General features: G+C 33.8%; 2 protein-coding genes across 2 annotated transcripts; one reads left to right on the forward strand and one right to left on the reverse strand.

Moving 5' to 3' along the window:
- Positions 1–1,152: 1,152 nt before the first annotated feature.
- Positions 1,153–7,475, forward strand: LOC136208869 (uncharacterized). Its single transcript, XM_066000129.1, has 7 exons — positions 1,153–1,474; positions 2,310–2,774; positions 4,351–4,403; positions 4,581–4,645; positions 4,957–5,035; positions 6,580–6,885; positions 7,052–7,475. Exons 2-7 carry the CDS (start codon positions 2,338–2,340, stop codon positions 7,204–7,206), a joined length of 1,095 nt encoding a protein of 364 aa, XP_065856201.1. The 5' UTR covers positions 1,153–1,474; positions 2,310–2,337; the 3' UTR covers positions 7,207–7,475.
- A 216-nt stretch (positions 7,476–7,691) lies between these two features.
- Positions 7,692–15,046, reverse strand: LOC136209120 (rhomboid-like protein 20). Its single transcript, XM_066000499.1, has 8 exons — positions 14,907–15,046; positions 14,721–14,821; positions 12,572–12,712; positions 12,333–12,399; positions 9,960–10,111; positions 9,734–9,835; positions 8,781–8,903; positions 7,692–8,103 (listed from the first exon to the last, which is right to left on the reverse strand). Exons 1-8 carry the CDS (start codon positions 14,929–14,931, stop codon positions 7,936–7,938), a joined length of 879 nt encoding a protein of 292 aa, XP_065856571.1. The 5' UTR covers positions 14,932–15,046; the 3' UTR covers positions 7,692–7,935.
- Between the last annotated feature and the right edge of the window lie 3,601 nt (positions 15,047–18,647).

Below are 18,647 nucleotides of genomic sequence, written 5' to 3' on the forward strand. Positions count from 1 at the left end.
CTCTGAGCCCCCTTCAATCCAAAATACAACAATTCGCCTTCGTGCTCTCATCCGTGAAGCAGACACGCCAAGCAAAGGCACCAACAACAATTTCTATGACAGCGGGATCCTTGGCAATCTCGCTATTCCACTTAGACCACCGCCTGCCCCGAATATTCGATGCGTACACTGGACAACCCCTCATCGTCAATGGCTAAAGGTAAATACAGATGGCTCGGCGATGGGTTGTCCAAGACCGGCAGGAGCTGGCGGAATTTTCCGCACTGACAGAGGTTTTGCACGAGGTTCTTTCACCTTTCCTATCAACTCGGTCACTGCTCAAATTGCAGAACTTCAAGCAGTCATTTTTGCTGTTGATATCGCTTGGGAGAAAGGGTGGTCGAAGCTTTGGATCGAGTCAGACTCGACATATGTCGTCCATCTACTATTACAGCGATCCTCCGCTGTTCCTTGGATCATCCGTCAACAATGGTTCAAATGTCTGGCACAGTGCCTAAGCATGGAAATTATAATCTCTCACATTTTTCGGGAAGAAAACCGTGTAGCCGACGCTCTAGCCCGATTCGGTGTATCAACTACTGGAATTAAATGGTGGAACTCAACGCCTAGTTTCTGCCATGATTTTATTCTTGCTGATATTTGTAACTTTGCTTGCTTTCGTTTTTCTTAATTTCTCTCTTCCTGTAAACTCTTTTCATTTATTTGTTTGATTGCGGGTTTGCGAGGTGAGGAGCAGGGGTGCCAACATAGTTGGGATGTACGTCTTCTTGCCTAGCTCAGTCACAGACATTAAGTGTAATTACATATATGTACATTGGTTGTGGGATTTCTAAGCGTATTTATAGAGTATCGTTGTCTTTAGATCATTGGAAAACAACTGATCCTAATTTAGGTAAATCGTATTCTATTAGTTTTCGATTACTTTGATTCTATGCGAATCTGACAGGATATAATTCGAGTCGGACTTCGAAATTCTCTCATGATCCACGTGTAAGAAAAAGAGTGACATTCTTATTTAATTAGATACGGTTTCCATTCTAGAGTAAAGATACTTAATTCACATGTTATCATTTATCTAAATTTCCATTATTCAAGCTTATTTTCCCCAATCCAACCTACACCTTGAGTTAAAATTGTTATTGGGTGATAGGTATTATACCATATCCCAAACAATTAAGATATTATATTATTAAATTAAAAATCCTCGAAATTCCCCAATTCACTGATTTTGCTTTCTCTCCCTCTCCGAGTCGATCTCTTGACACGACATCGACGCAACTGCCTTTTGTTTCTACTCATCTCCATCTACGCCTCCTACTGCTGAAGCTGCCGTCATCTCCATCTCATCTTCAAGCCAGGTTTGCGTCCAGATGATGGGAACGTGGGTTCAGATGGCGATGGAAGTCTTAATTTTGAAGAGTTTGAGAACATGATGGCTGCTAATACCAAATAAAATAACGAAGTATTTATCTAGGTATCTTTCTTTTTCTTAATTTCTTATCTGACTGATTTCACAATTTGGTCTTGAAATCTGGAATGATTCAGCTTTAGTACAGATGGAATGCAATGTTTTCTGGATTGTTTTGTCTGGTTTTGCATTATTATTTTGTGGATTGGTTTGGAATTATTGTTGAAACTTAGTATCATATGGATCAAAGTCTGCGTTTAATTCCCTTTTGAAATGTAGTTCCTTATTGATTGTAATATACTTTTACCATTGTCTTCCCTGCTTCTGAACTTAAAACTTCTTGTATTCTTGTTCAAATTTTTTTCTACGTTTCTGTAAGTTTCTCATTCTTAGTTGTTAGTATATTTAGTATTCATCTTGTATTGATGAGATACACTCATGTACATTATTTCAATTTTGCTGAATAAGATTCAGTTTTCTTATCTATTCTGATTATGGTATAGGGTAGTGTTTCAGAAAAAACCTGCACTGAAACTGTTACTGGGTTAGTTAACAGCTATGTTGCACGTAAACTCTTCTTCATTAGCTTTTCCTATTTCCGTTTCCATTACCTTCCTAGCTAATTTTTCTTAGAAATAAAGTTCCCCCCGTATCCGTTTCAGTTTCCGTGCAACATAGGTTAACATAACAGATTGTGCCAACCCTTAAAAGACATCAGTTATAAGGGGAATACATATCCATCAACCCAAAATATATTGAATTCTCAAGTGTATTAATGCAAGAGTCCACTTTCATCTTATATGTGAAATAGACTTTTGAAGAATCAATGTGACACTGTGACAGTCACATGGTTTCCTTTTTTTTTTCCTCATAAATTTCTTTCTTTTTCATGTAATATCAGGTGTTTAAACATTTAATTGTAAGTTGCAATGCCGTATCTTGTCCGAGAGAATCTGTTTATTGGCAACATTGGTGACGCAGCAGAGATTCTTCAAAATGGTAGCACTGAGGTCACACATATTTTATCAGTTTTGAACTCCCCATCAATATCATTTTTTGGTGAATGGCGAAGTGGTTTGACCATCCCTGCTAAGGAGATTAAGAAGGTATATGTTGGTAGTTCAGATGAGTCGGCTTCCACAGAAGATTTAGATGCTGGGTCAAAGAGTTCTTTATCACCTGGTAAGCTTTTATACTCATTGGAGTATGCAGGCAAGGATTTGAAGCTGGTGAGGATGGCAGTGCCAATTAAAGACATGGAAAGTGAGGATTTGTTGGATTATTTGGATGTATGTTTGGATTTCATTGCTCGGAGTAGAAAAGAGGGTTCTGTTCTTGTGCATTGCTTTGCCGGTGTGTCAAGAAGGTATGTTATGAACAGAAATATCTATATTTTGTACAACTGAACAACACTGGATGCTTTTTGTTTGTTACATCGTGATTTGTAGCATGTTTTTTTCAATTTTGGAGAGCCAGCTATTGAATACTCGATAACAAACAGAAGGCATTGGGTAAAAGTAAACAAAAGTTGACAATTTAACCACCAGCTTTTAAAATTTGTACTAAAGTCTAGGTTTCTAAGGAAAGATGAAAATTCCAGTTTTTCATTAACAGATAGCTTTGAGGTGCTTATACCTGAAATATATTTTTTTCTTCTGTATTTACATTTTTACTAACTACAATAGGTCAAATTAGATTATTTATAAATAAATAATTAAGCATATTAGAAAAGTTTGTCAGTCAAAACATACATGTAAATTGAAATTTTCATTTGTTCGTTGACTAATTTTTTTTTTCTATTTATGTTTAATCTGTAATGAAGAATAGAAAAGAAAGGTGTTACTGTAGTGTAATTGATATAACATAAGTATCCTATTTCGTAAATTAAATATAATTTTCAGTCCATGAATTACAAAAGTGCTTTACAATCAAATTATAAATTGCCTACCGTCAACATTCTGACTTCTAGCTTTAACTGTTGAACCAAAAATTCTCTTGGTCTAATTTTGACTATTGCGTTATTTTCCTTGATTAGAATTCCTTTTGATTTCTAATCTGCAATATTGTATTATTACATATTTGTAGTTATTCTTTAAATTGAACTTCTGCCTAGTTTTAAGACAGTGATGCTGAATCTTATGTATTGATATAGAACCGAAATGCAGATAACCTAAAATATCAGTTCCCTTGTGTAAAGCAAGAATGACCTATTTTGTAAAGTTCCTACCTTTGGTAATTTGTTTTGACAATAATATATGCAATCATAAAAATAAATCCTGTTAAAATGGGAAAAAAAGGTTTCAACAAAACCTAATGTAACAGTAGGAATATAATCATGAATAAGATTTTACATGTTAAATTTACATAAAATAATGCCTTAGTCCCATACAAAAATCCTTTTGATACAACTACAGGCTATTCGACGATCAAGTTTAGGTGTTGGAGGAGATTGCTCGTGTAGATAGCCCCATATGTTTTTATTTCATTTTTACCATTTTTAAAAAGATCTTCATTTTAACTGTTCTATTTTCAACAAAAGAAGCTCAAATTGTTAGTTAAATTTACTTCTATTTAGGGCTAAAATTATAGTTCATGAGCTCGATGCATTCATTCTTATTACATGTTCATAACATTTGAGAGTTTACATAGGCCAATTCAAGAGTTTGATTTCTTTTAAAAGAAGGTGAAAGTGATATTGGGCAGTTTCAAGGGAAATCTGTCTTTGCTGGATTTTTTTAGTTTTCATGTGCATATTTGTATTTCATTTTTGCTTTGGTTAAACAAAGCATGTCACATTTTATATTTTTCTGCACCCTTTAAATACTTCATACATGAAGAAAAATGTCTAGACCATATTGTAGATATGAAAATCGTAACAGTTTTTCCAGTTATCTGAATTCTCAAGTCTTAAAGATTTACTCTTTTGCATGTGTTTAATGCAGCGCAGCTATCATTACAGCTTATTTGATGAGAACTGAACGTTTGTCTGTAGAAGGTTTGGACAAATTCATTTTTTTTATTTGAAGCATATATGGTCAGCAAATTGGTGGATCCTATCCTACAGTGTTCATTTTCTGTCCCCTAAAAATTGGTGGCCATCTGGCTGATAGCAATGGAAAGATGCATTTTGATTTTCTACTTATTTTCCTTTTTTTGTTTTTCCTTCCAACAGATGCTCTTGAATCTCTTAAGCAAAGCTATGAGTTTGTTTGTCCCAACGATGGCTTTCTAGATCAGGTGATGCAAGGCAACAGCAGTGTTCACATGAACCTTAATGACCAAATGAAGTTGGTCATTCACCATTAGATCTAGGCATATTAAAACTAAGACTTAAAGATGTTTTGAATCTCCACCATAAGATTCTAATAAACCTAGATCTAACGGTGAATGACCAAATACTACATAGTCATTAAGGTCTATGTGATCAAAATTGTGCAAGGCAATATACATGTCTGCTATTTTAGAGGCTACATTGCATAGTTATTTATTGGATTAATTCGACGTCTCTACACCATTATCACTTTCTATTTATTTTTTCTCTGTTGCAGTTGAAATTGTTTGAGGAAATGGGCTTCAAGGTGAATCGCACAAGTTCCATATACAAGCGCTTCCGTCTGAAAGTATTGGGTAATATTTTATATTTCATCTTTTAGTTGACTTGTAGCATAAGATCACTGAAAATGTTCACTTTTTAGCTTAACTTCTGCTTTAGTGTGTTTATTTTCGAGCTTGTGAAATTTTGAGAGATGATAAATTCTGCAGATTTAAGTATTTTCTCGAAGGGATTTAGTGAGCTTTTCTTGTTTCCCAAAATGTGAACAATCTGCTGCATTGAGTAAACCTGAACGTTAGGGCATTTTCAGCTGCTAGTTAGTTAGTCCCTTGAAATTGATGCTTGCTTGCTTCATTAAAATAAGGCATATAGCTCATATTAGCCCCTAAACTATACTTTGAAAATCAATTAGCTCCCCTAACTACTAAAATCCACCAATCAAGCCCCTAACCTATATAGAAATCAACAATTCTCACCCTCTTATATAATGATGTTAAGAATTAATAGTAATCTAATCCTATTATAACAATTAAACACATAATTAATATTGTATAGGGTATGAAATATATTCATCTCAAGTCCCAAAAAGGACCCAAGATCAAATAGAATTTGAAAAAGGAAATGAAGTTAGAAACTTTATTAAGAAGGGAGAGATCTCCGACTTTTGCCAATGGAAAATAGGAATAAAATCCAAGATGAAGTGAAAATGTAGAAATCATAAAAAAAAAATGTGTTAATTATGTATTTAGTTGTTGGATCAGAATTATATTACTATTATTTCTTAAGATCATTAGAACAAAGGGTGTGAATTGTTGACTTCTAAATAACTTAAGGGCTTAATTGGTGATTTTAATAGTTTAGGGACCTAATTGATTTTTAAGCTACAGTTTAAGGGCCAATATGAGTGTTATGCCTTAAAATAATGTGTATTGTGGATCTAACATATTATTGATAGACATTGTTTTTGGCATATGATAAGTCGGTAAGTAATTACTTGGTGTCTGCATAAGCAGGATGATCATATCGATTTTTGAGTATTTTACATGAATTAAGCTGCTCATATAACAAGGTATCAGAGAAAGAGAAAGAGAGAATAATTTGATATGTATACTTATGAGAAATCAACAGGTATCTATATACAAGTATAGGAACTACGAAAGTATAATCAATACTCAGATCCCTATATAGTTAACGTGTATTTTGTTTTTTTCCCCTATTCCTATAATCAAGCCTAACACATTTGCTTTCTGTTATTATAACAAGCACATTTCATGTACATGAGCTTAGCTCAGTTAAATTAATGCTTTTGGGTACTAGTAAATCATGCTTGATTTCTTTTGACTCCAGGGGTTTCTCGTTTATCTAACTAAAAGTTTGTAATAATCTTGTGACTCCAATACTGAGTTCATATTCTTTTCTGCTGTTTCTATTAAGCCTTGGCTATTAGGAAGGACCTGTTTGGCAAAAATGGTTCAGTTCAGTGCCTAATTTTCTCCACAGCACCCTGGCATGCTACTAATCTATTGTTTGACCAGCTTTGGTTAGAGTTTGAGCTATAATAATAATAATTAATTAATGCAAATGTCACTAATAAGGATAATGCAACTGGTATTCTCAGGTGATCATTATAACCGTGGAGGGAAGTTAGACAGTTCTATATTTGGGGCGGATCCTGGCATTGCTACTGGTGTTTCATCTGAGGCAGAAGCACCTCCAAATAATGAAAAGCATTCAACTGCATATCGTTGCAAGAAATGCCGAAGAATTGTTGCAATGCAGGAGAACGTAATAGATCACATTCCAGGAGAGGGTGAGACATCCTTCACATGGAACAAGCGGAAAAGTGGCAATCCCTTTAGCAAGTCTGATGATGAGCCTGAATGCTCATCTATATTTATTGAGCCCCTGCGGTGGATGACAGCAGGTATGTAAATGATTATGAACGTATGACACTTCTTACTACTCTTGATTTCAAGTACTGTTTCTACCTGTGTTACTATTTTTACTTTTTTGTAACATGTCTTCGAAATTCCCAACATTGTCAGATCAAATATGAACTTTTCTAATGCTGTTTGTGATAATAACTCCAGTTGAGGAAGGTGCATTAGAGGGGAAGCTATCATGCATTCATTGTGAAGGTCGCTTGGGTTATTTCAACTGGTCTGGTGTTCAATGCAGCTGTGGAAGTTGGATTACCCCGGCCTTTCAGATACACAAGAGCCGAGTAGACGTCAGCCGCATCTAAACTGTGTTATGGCGAAAATATACTACCAACCTATCTATCTCCAAGAACAGGGATGTCAAACTTTTCAAAAATATATTGCACATTATGTTTTATTTTGGTCTGGTCCTGAACTTGTAAGAAAAACAAACTCCGGTGATTTGAATCCGGAGTATTTATAGTACATGATGCAATCTCATACTATGTGCATGGAGCAATTCATGTTGGCTTTTGTCGATATTGCAACACACTTGTTTTATTGATAAAGTTTGTATGCATAAATTTACCTTCCATTTGGAATATGGTTATTTTACTATTGTGCCAGTGTCAACAGAATAGAATGACGGGAGGCCAGTTCGACATTTTTTTTCTTCTTTTAAGGAGTGAACAATGAAAAAACGTAACATTAAATTTAAAACCTTCCCAAATGGGGGGACATGCTGCTTCTTGTAACGAACTGAGGCGAAATCCAGTAGCATTATCCTTTAAAAGAAAAGTATCCATAGAACTAATTTGCTCAAACAGGAAACTACAAACTTGCATTAGTAATGTATCAAGAATTGTACAGCTTCAAGGGTTTATATTAGTGTAAGAATCCTATTCTTAAAACTAGCAACTACTTTAATTAAATGCAAAACTAGACAAAAAGGAAAAATGCTAACAAACATTAACACTGAGTCAATTCGATTAGTCACTTCCGTTCCATCAACTTGACGAGAATGTGGTATAGTTTTATCTCCTTCACTTAATAAATCAATGGGACTGCGCTTCAAGAAGGATGTTTGTTGCCGCATTTACATCATTTCTAGCATGCACAAGTGCCTGTCTGGCAGAATTCCTGTCAAAACCCATCGAGACCAGTGTTGCAATCGCATCCTCTGGTGGCTCCGCAGGAACAGCACTAGGAGCAGGGTACGTTCTCTGTATCATAAGAATCATGTTTACATCAACACATTTATTAATCTACAGGGGACATTGTTTGGAAGAGAATTTCCAAGGACAAAACAATACTTTTTGCCGCTGTATTTGGTCAGATTTCAATTTTTCAGCCCCTGAACTTAATTTTTGTTAAAATATAGCAGCCTTTACGAACAAAATGGCCACACTTAGCGTTCCTAGAAATGTACAGAAATCCTTCATGCTGAACATGAAGTTCTTGGCACATGATGTTCAAACTGATGATTTCATCCAATAAGGGGTGCATTTTAACAGAAATTAAAGTTCAAGGGTTAAAAGTTAAAAATTTAGTCAAGTACAAGGGCCAAAAACATTGATTTGCCCAATTCAAGCGCACCCTGCTGAAAACAAAGCAGGCAGCAAGAAAAATTGAAGATGATGACGACTAGTTGGATTCATCAATTTAGAAGATAGATGCAATAAATAAAAGGGCTATCAGATAACTTCCTCACCCTAATAAAACATTTTTTAGGATTCTGTAACAGATTTGAGCAACACAAGAAAGCCATTATGATATATATATATAGAAATATATATAAACAATAAAATAAATAATCTCCAATCTGTCTTTTCATGATCTGTGCAGCATAGGATAGTTCAAATAAACTTAAAATGCAGATATGAGTGTTTACTAAAGTCACCTCCACTTGGCGACCTGCAAAGGATGGTGTACTTCCTACAACATTCCTAGATGTTGCTCCACGTGGACTCCCAGAAGATGGCCAAGAAAGCCGTGAGAAGAATGATGTTACGAACTCCGGAAACTAGATACAAGAGAAGTAAAATTGAGTATTATTGAAATATATTATCATAGTCAGCTATAAGATTAAAATGCATAAATAGTTAATACATTAGCATAACTTGTATATAACTGCAAACATGAAGAACAAAATAAAATAGATAAATCTCATAAAGAAGTCATGGATCTGCACCAAGTTTAACCTACTTTATTACTGAGAAAAAGGTGCAAAAAAAGGAACACTTAACTACTTTAGCTTTGAGAAGGAATGTTTGCTATAAATCGGTAACTTAGGCAAGTAGTACCAATTTTACTTGAATTGTATTTCACAATTACCTTCTCACTTCTAATTCAAGCACGTAATTGGGCAAAATGCGATTGTTGGCCCCTGACCTTGTAAAAATGCATAGGATTACCTTCTATTTTCGAACATTTGGTGCAGACTTTGACAAAATGTCTCAATTGGGCCTTCTTAGGCAGAGGCGCAAGAGCTCCGACACTTGTGATTTATGCGCCACTAAACTATGACTTTGCATAAATCTCATGCACCAGCGCTCAGCCAAATACGGGCCCAATTTTGATATTTTGGTACAGTCAGCGGCCAAACTCCCAGACATGAAAGGCCAAGGGTCAAAATAATGCATTTTGCCAAAGTCAGGGACCAAAAGTAGGGTTCTGCCACAAATTTATAACAAAATGTATTAGATGAAGCTTGGAACAATGCAATTCATTAAAAGAGTACTTGATAAGAATTTTAAGTTATCCTCATATTCACTTGTTAGCATACAGTTGTAGAGGGGGAAAACCAAATAAGCTCTTATAATTATATAAACAATGATAAGGTCAATGAACAACCTTGGCTTTCCGTATGCCAAAGAGATTCAAACGATACAATGATCCAGCTAAGATACCACACATTCCCGGCAAGATAGATCTCTTCCACGAAGATAAAAGAAGCTGAAAAAAACCCAAATCTCACATCAGAAATTTTGAGGACAAACAGAAAGCAGCAAAATAGAAAGTGATAGCTGGACCCAATTGAAGAATAGGACATGAGATAATACAGAGGTTCACTGTTTACCTGACAACCAGCAAGATATATGAAAGTCTTATCAGAGAAGTGGACACCAACGACACGAAACCGTGTTGATACAGGAATATCGAAGAAAAAGGGTATAAATGAAGCAAATATAACACCATATGGTCCAGATGACAGTAGGTTTGCTGTTGGATCTACAAAAAAGAAAAAAAGAACATGTGAACGTTTCAAAGCGTTGCTAAAAGTAGTGAAAACCTTGTAACTCCAGTAGTTTGTACAAATAACAAAAAATTTATTTAACATATAAAAACTCAATCAAGAGAAGAAACTGCCTTTAGAATAAAGTTGAATTAGAAAAGTGTTCTGTGACAATATACAAAAATATGGACAGTTGTATAGTCTAATACTCTACTACATGCTGCTAACCCAAGAATCCGACTGAAAGAAAGCACATTGGCACTATTACCAACCATTGATATTACTATGACACTAATGTCTTAAGTTACTAATTGTTTCGAAACCTTGAATCTCTAGCTAGTTGTATTCTGCCTCAGTCATATCCTTGCAGCCATAAAGAGCATCATGGTCCTTGCATTTAGAAAATCATGTGCGATGAAACCTAGTTTACATGGTTGGAAAACTCCCTCAGGTAGCATGATTTTTGAAACCAAATAAAATAAAATGAAAAAAGCAAGAAAGTAGGCAACAAATAGCATAGTCCTGGTCAGTAGTTGAATACTGTTAAACCAACAATCAACCCATAAATAAATTCCGTTGCAACCCAAATACAATGTCCCGAGATAATATGTTTCAAGTAATACATAAAATCAAATCAAAGTGAATAATTAGCTGAAATTAAAAGAGAGAGCGTCACAAAGAGTAGATATCCATAATTAATTAATTATAATGAGCAACACTGATAGACCAATTATGTCCTGCCTAAGTAGTTCAATACTGTATGGAGCTAACGATGTAAGCCATATTCTTTTAATTAACATTGTCCTTATCAATCCTTTTGATAAAAAAACTTCTTATGGGTAAAAGAATAAAGCTTCTTTGCGCATGTCTAAGAAAGCGGGAGAGAGGAACTAGTGAAAAACATGATTCCTTTGTCCATAACGTCCGACTATCCTTCTAGCAGGTCCAATTTAAATCAACTATAAGGTTGCAAGTTCAGCTAGCATTTCTTATCCTTATCAAATTCTCAATTTGAACTACACGGTTCAGTTATTATCAGGGGCGGAGACAAAGGGGGGCTTGGTGGGGTGCTGCGGCACCCCCGGCCTCTGTGAACCACCCTTGAGAGGTATTTTATGTGAATGATTATTTAGCACTTCCACCTTCCTTCAACTCACAATCAGACAGAATTTATAAATTCATTTTGCCAACCATCAACAACAACAACAACAACAACAAAGCCTTAGTCCCGAAATGATTCGGGGTCGGCTAACATGAACCATCATCATTTTGCCAACCATCCTGATGCTATATTTTAAACAATTAACTAAATTAATTCAACTTAAGAAAAACTATTACTTGTGCTGGTTCTATTTCGCAACTCATAATTGATCTCAAAAATTTATTTCCATCTTTATTTTTATTTAGCCTTTCCACAGTGAAAACAACATCGCTTTGGCTTGGAAAGGCCAAAAACAGTTTGCGGACTTCAAAATTTGCAGTCCCAGCCTTGTTAGGCTGGCTCCACCTCTAGTTACTATCTATATCTGTCTTAATCCTGCCCACTGAACACTAGGGCGATTCATTACTGGCACAAAGAAGATTTGCAAACTACTCTATCTATTCTAAATTGAAAGAATAATTTGTGAACCAATCAAATCAATTAATCCATGGCTCCAGTTCCTAATTCCTATCAATTCAACCAAGCACCAATTGTAAATGACTAGTATCAAACTCATTTTTCCTTTATATTTTTATTTTCTTGTTAAAGGAGACAGATAAAGCCTCTCTTGTATTTCCATGTTGAACCGCAAAGGAAAGTAATATCTTTCACATGTGTATCACCATCAAGCTATGCCATGTATTACCTTTCTCATCCAATCTCAAGTTCAAACATCGTTGGACACGGAAGTGGACTTTAAAGTATTAACTTAATATCCCCAGCTGCATACAGTCTGTTCCATGTTTATATATAGCTTCCTAATAGAATCCATTGTAACTATTTGCACACTAAGCTTTTGGCCAACTGCTTTGCTGTTTTTTTTTTTTTTTTGTTCTTATAAATGTTCTGTCTTTTGTGAATCAAATTTACGACCACAGCCAAATATGAAGCACAATTTTTATCTATCAGCAAACTCCTTACAAATTACAGATTAAAAAAACAAAGGATACACACAATGCATTGTAGGTTGAAGGAAATAGAATATCATAATATGGTACTAGACACAAACTACTTACCCTTAAGGATTCCAAGCGTAACCACCTCAAAGAGTAATGAACCTATTATAGAGAACAAAATAAAAACCTGCATCGAGGGGCAGAGATCTTTTATTAAATGGAAGAGACAAAACTTTATATGTATATTCTTAACAGAATTAAAATTTCATTTTTTTTCTGAAATTTATTACCTACAGCAGAGTGCCACAAGTCCAAAATCCTACAGAACTGATAGCTAATTTATTTGGATAATAACTCACCGAGTACTTATTGGAACCTATCTGTCTCTCGAAGACTCTGAAGTAGTATAGAAGGTATAGTCCAAACAAAAGTTCTGGCGTCGATGAAAAGGCAAAAACTGAAGCAATAAACTTCCAAATGCGAGGCTTCAAAAAAATATCCTGCAGAAAAGGATCAATCAAATTTAATGAGGTAGAATTTAATTTTAGGGAATTTACCACATTATGCAAGAAAATCCACATATTTTAACTTCACATTGACCCCAATTATTGCTCCCTATCGTGCATATGAAATGTATGTTCAAGGATCACTAATAAACAAGTTGTCATTTTCCTTTATTTTCCCCTCTGCCTCACCTTGTTACAATTTAGATCAGATGATAAAGGATAAATTATAAGCATAGTATGTTTATTATCAATCTTGAGAAGTATGCATATATTATCAATCTTGCAACGGAAGGTTCAACAAAAAATACAAAGCTTGAGAAGCTTTTGTGGTTTATTTCCAACTCTTAGGAACACCATGTGTACTGTAAAAGAGGTTTGTAAGTTTGTTTTTTCAGATAAAAATAAGAGTTATCATGCTTCCTTAATTTGGTATCCAACTTTTCAAGATATAGTCTAGTGCAAGCACAATCTCAAGATAAATTATTTGGATTAAGGGAAAATTCAATCTAGCAACAATGAGCAAAATTTCTTAAATTATCACATAACAAAAGCTTTCAAGATATAGATTCTAAAGCATCCTTTAAAACAACTCACAAGAATCCTTAACAGCAAGTGACTTTGTTATATTATTACATTAACACGAATAAATAATAAATCCTCCATACACACAATAATTCGTCGTGCCATATCCTAAGAATAAATCTACCGGAAAATTGTAGGCTTTCTCACTTGCACAGAAGAATCTAAGCTTTAGATTCTTAATCTTAGGCAATTCAAAATAATCACAAACACAAACACTCAAACTTTCACATTGAGGACACAAATTTGTATACGTCAAAAAAAATTACAAGTGACTTAGTTTAATAAGAGGTATATATTGCACATGTTTAACTCTCAGATGCACAGTTACGGCCGTAAAATACCTACACAAATGAATAAATACACATGCAAAAGCATGGTGCATTTTGACAAGATAAAACTTTATGGTCTGAATGCATAGGATGTGTTGCAATTAACTAGAAATAAAAGGTATAAAAACGAATATTGAAAAAGGAGACAAATTACAAGCATCCTCCAATAACACCAAAGTGGACAAAGCATGTCCTTTGTCAATTACAAAAGCTCCAATTGTCAACCATGAGATAGCATCGCGAAAGAGCTATTCACAGCGACTCCCTATGCAGTATTTAGAGGGAGATGAAGATGCTCAATTATTTCCCCCTCATTCATACAATTCCTATGTTATTAAGGTCTAATTTTTCTCCTAATGTTTTTGGACGCACGCAACCAAACTCTGAATGTTTTAGCCCTAGCTCAATATTTCCCTTTTCTAATGAATTCCATTGGAACTACAGACAGATCAAGATTGTCGATAAATACAACCATGAAATTGAGCTGGGGAAAAACGACCACGGTTACATTGCACCCTTAAAATATAAGGGTTTAATTTCCACTCACCCAAATAACTAAAATCCTCAACCGCATAGATGATTTTGAGTTAAGTATATAGTACAACTAGAAAGCATGCGGTAATTCCAGCACCCTCGTATCAGATCCCAAGTTCCTTATAGCAGCACTCAGCACTTTAATCTCAGCATTAAAAGGAAAAATCAAGTTGAGAACTTCCTCAAGAAATTTCCATAGTCTACCGATAATGGAAGCTGAATCAACAATTCTTAAACATTCAAACTGCAAAGCTCATCTTGCTAATTCTTAAGCAAACTTCTGTTCAAAACATGTTTTCTAATCACTGGATGGTCTCAACCATAGATCGTAGTCAACAGTAAACAAGTCATCGTCTTCACGATCCTAACTTTATATTAGCAATTGTATTAACACCAAACTCAAGCACAAACAGGCAAGCAATAAAATCAACTTCAATTCAAGGTCACAACAAGCTAATGCAATAGAAATCAACAATTAAAAGAAATAGATAAAAACAGTTGAGAACCTGATTTGGAGGAATAAAGTGGTCTAATTAGGCGAGGAAAACGAGACATACCTGATACGACAATCCAAGCTTTCTAAAGCCACCTTGGATCCCAAAGGAAAGGGTGAAAATGGCACAAGCGATGAGGAATGTTCTGGTGACTGGCGCATTGTCTGTGACCCAAAAGAACAGAGAAAGTGGAATTATAAGGAATCAAACATAAGAATCGATCAGAATAGGAAAAAGTAGGAAACCTACTGAAACCAGAGGGGCCGCCGTTCATCTTTCTCGTCTTCTAAGCGACGGAGGAAAAGAACTCACGACCTTCCTTTCCTTTCTACTACTCTATTCTTGCCTCACCAGATTATTTAGCAGTTTCTAGAGTGCTGTTGTTGTTAATGTTGTTGGGTTTTTTTTTTTTTTTTTTTCCTTTTCTTACTTGCAAAAAAAAAAAAAAAAAAAATATTCTCTTTTCCCTATCACCATATAATATATATATTTATTTATATAAGTAAAAATTAAATAGAAAATGGTAGTAAATAGTTTTAAGATTTTTAAAAAACTATTAATTTAATCTTAAAATACAAATTAAGACCATTTTAGTCCTAAATATTTACAAAATGATACAATTATAACTTTGAGTAATAGAAGTTGACACCTTTAGCATTTTAAATGGTATCAATTTAGCTTAAATTTCATTAATTAAAGCTTTAATTGTACAATTTTATTTATAAATATTGAGATTAAGATGATATTATTTTATATATTGTAGTCAAATTGACACATCAAAAGATTTTAAAGTTAGTTTATTACTTTGTTGGTTTTGTTTTGGTTTTTTCACTCAAATCAAATTAGTAACATAGATTTACTACTCTCTCCATTCTTTTTTATAAGTTATTTTAGTAATTGAGTTTGTTTTCTAAAAAAATATAAATCTTTTTAGTTTGCCAATAACATTTTTAGTTTTCCAATCCAAGCATTAAATTTTTATCTTAATCCATGTGTTTTAATTAACAAGGCTTATTCACTAATTATTAGATGATAGATAAAAAATTTTAGTTAACCAATGTAAATTAATTAATTTCATTCTATATCAATTGTATTTCTTAATTTATGTAAAATAACTAGAATGATTTATATAATGAAATTGAGAGAGTATTCGATAAGATTGGTAAAACATCTAACTTTTTAGCTTTTTTTCAAGGGTTTTTCTATGATGTGCCCAAAGGGCACATGATAGTAAAAGATTTTGCACACATTAAGCCTTTATTAATCTTACTTTTTTTCAATATTCTACTTAATTAGTGGGATTATCAATAAATGTTTAATTAAAGAATATATATTATCTCTCCTCTCTTTTCTCCTTACCAAAATACTATTAAACTCCTAACGTTTCTCCTTCTCGTTCAATCTGTTTGCTATTCTATCTGAAATTCTGGGGAACTCTTGAAGACAAATCTCTTATTTTCTGAAAATTAATGGAAGGTGATATAATTTTTTCAAGTGCACAAAAAGACTCCCATGAAAGGTATATATTCCTTCACTTCTCGTTACATGATTATTGTATCTCTCAAACTTTCTGCGTTGTTGGATGTATTATTTATCGTTGTTTCTTTTATCAATTTTAACTAATTCTGATGAAAAAAATCAAAAACTTCATGTATATAAATGGAGGATAGATTTATAGAGTGGCCTATTACTATTTACATAGTGTAATAATAGTTTATTAGTTTATTTTACTTATTTACATAGTGTTGTTTTCTCTGCATATGTTTTTTTAATTTCTCTTTTTCTTTTTTCTTTTTAACACCCAAATTCCTCCCCTGTTCTTAAAAATCATTTTTTACAGGCTTTTCCCAATTAATCATTTCAAACGAACAAGAAATAAACAAAAAACATAGTAATTTCTTTGGTTTTGAATATGCATTTGGAGAATCTTGGATGTCATTTTATTTTATTTTATACTGTGAGTAGCAATGATGCAGTAGTTGTCGAATTGTTGTTAACAATTAATAAGTCACGTAATTTGTATTGTAGGTTCAATTTTATTAACTTAATTGATTTGAATGAGCCCCCGGATGATGTCGTATGCGAGACAGAGAGACAAGTAGATATATTGAATGACACTGAATATGGAAAAACAAGTGAAATTTTTTTGAACCGTTTATTGGTCAGTGTTTTCTTAGTGAAGAAGAGGCATATAGATTTTATGAGAATTTTGCTAGAGAGACTGGATTTTCTATTCGAAAAGGCCGATTTTTTAATAAGAATGGAAAAATATTTAGGCGGGATTTTTTTTGTCATCGAGAAGGATTTCCAAAAAAGAAATTTGTTGAACCTTCTAAGGAGCAACGAAACCAAGCATCATCAAGGTGTGGTTGTAAAGCTCACATGAGGATAACTTTGAAAAAATCTTGTGATATTTTTCCTGAAGAATGGCATGTTACCGAATATAGTTCGAATCATAACCATGAATTGTTGTCACCTATGCAAGTGCGTTTTGTACCTTCCTATCGCACTATTTCTAAAGATGATGAGCAACAACTTTTGTTGTACAAAGAAGCGGGACTTTCAGTCAAACAAATAATGCGTGTCATGGAGCTTCAAAAAAATGTGAAACATGGTGATCTTTCATTTTTTCAAAAAGATCTCCATAATTTTTTTGGTAGGATTCAAAGAGAAAATTTGGACAACGATGCCATGGATCTTCTTGAATATTGTAAAAGGGAAAAGATGGAGAACCCTCATTTCCAATTTGATTATACTGTTGATGCTGAGAATAGGTTAGAAAATATTTTTTGGTCACCTCCTTATTGCTTTGATTTGTTTCAAGAATATGGAGACTCATCTGGGCTAGATACCACTTATAGGGTGAACTCTTATGACATGCCTTCTGGCATCTTTATTGGCATCGACAATCATGGGATAACTATATTATTTGGTTGTGCTCTTTTGCGTAATGAAACGGTCGCTACTTTCCGTTGGTTGATGAAGGTATGACAATTGTAACTTCACTTTCTTCTTAAACTTGTGTTGTGTTATTTTCTATTTCTAACATATATATGTTATTTATTGATATATAGACTTTTGTTACGCTCATGAAGAAACCCCCAATGACAATCATAACTGATCAAGATCCATGGATGACACAAGCAATCTCGATTGAAATGTCATTTACAAAACATGCTTTTTGTATATGGCATATCACGTCTAAATTTTTTGGTTGGTTTACGGCACTTCTTAGAGAACAATATTCTTCTTTTTGTGCTGAATTTTATAGACTCTATAAGTTGGATAACGCTGAAGATTTTGAGCGGGAATGGCCTCTTGTGATTTCAAAGTTTAGTTTGGTAGAAAATAAACATGTACGTGACTTATATGAAATCAAACGAAATTGGGTGCCAGCTTATCTTAGAGACTATTTTTTTGGCGGTATGACGACAACTGGAAGATGTGAGAGTATAAATAGTTTTGTGAAACGTTTTACCTCTTCGCGCTCATGCTTGACTCAACTTATCAAACATGTTAGTCTCTTATTTTATTTTTTGAATTAGTTGTGCCTTTGGCCTCATCAGTTGACTTTATAAAAAATTAAAATTAAATATTGCATTCTTATTATATATAGCATCTTGAATTTTTTTTTTTTTTTTTGTAAGAAATCAAATTAAATATAATCTGATGGTATGTTAAAAAATAGTCATTTAATTTTATAAACAGCTTACTTTTTTTGTTGTTGTTTATTGAATGTATATGGTGTCAAATTGGTTGTTTATTTTTTTTGTTACATATTGAATGGAAGTGTCTGAGTGATTTTAAATACATAATTTGTAGGTTGATCTCGCGGTTGGCGATATTGAGCAAACCCAGATGCGTCATACCATGTTAGATAATTATAGGGGTTCTACTTTACGTACATTATCTCCCTTAGAAGAGCAAGTGTACAAAGTGTTCACAACATTTTCCTTCAAAAAATTTCAAGAAGAGTTTGAAAGGGCTACT

This window comes from Euphorbia lathyris, chromosome 10 (assembly GCF_963576675.1).
Source record: "Euphorbia lathyris chromosome 10, ddEupLath1.1, whole genome shotgun sequence".
In the NCBI taxonomy this organism is placed as follows: domain Eukaryota; kingdom Viridiplantae; phylum Streptophyta; class Magnoliopsida; order Malpighiales; family Euphorbiaceae; genus Euphorbia; species Euphorbia lathyris.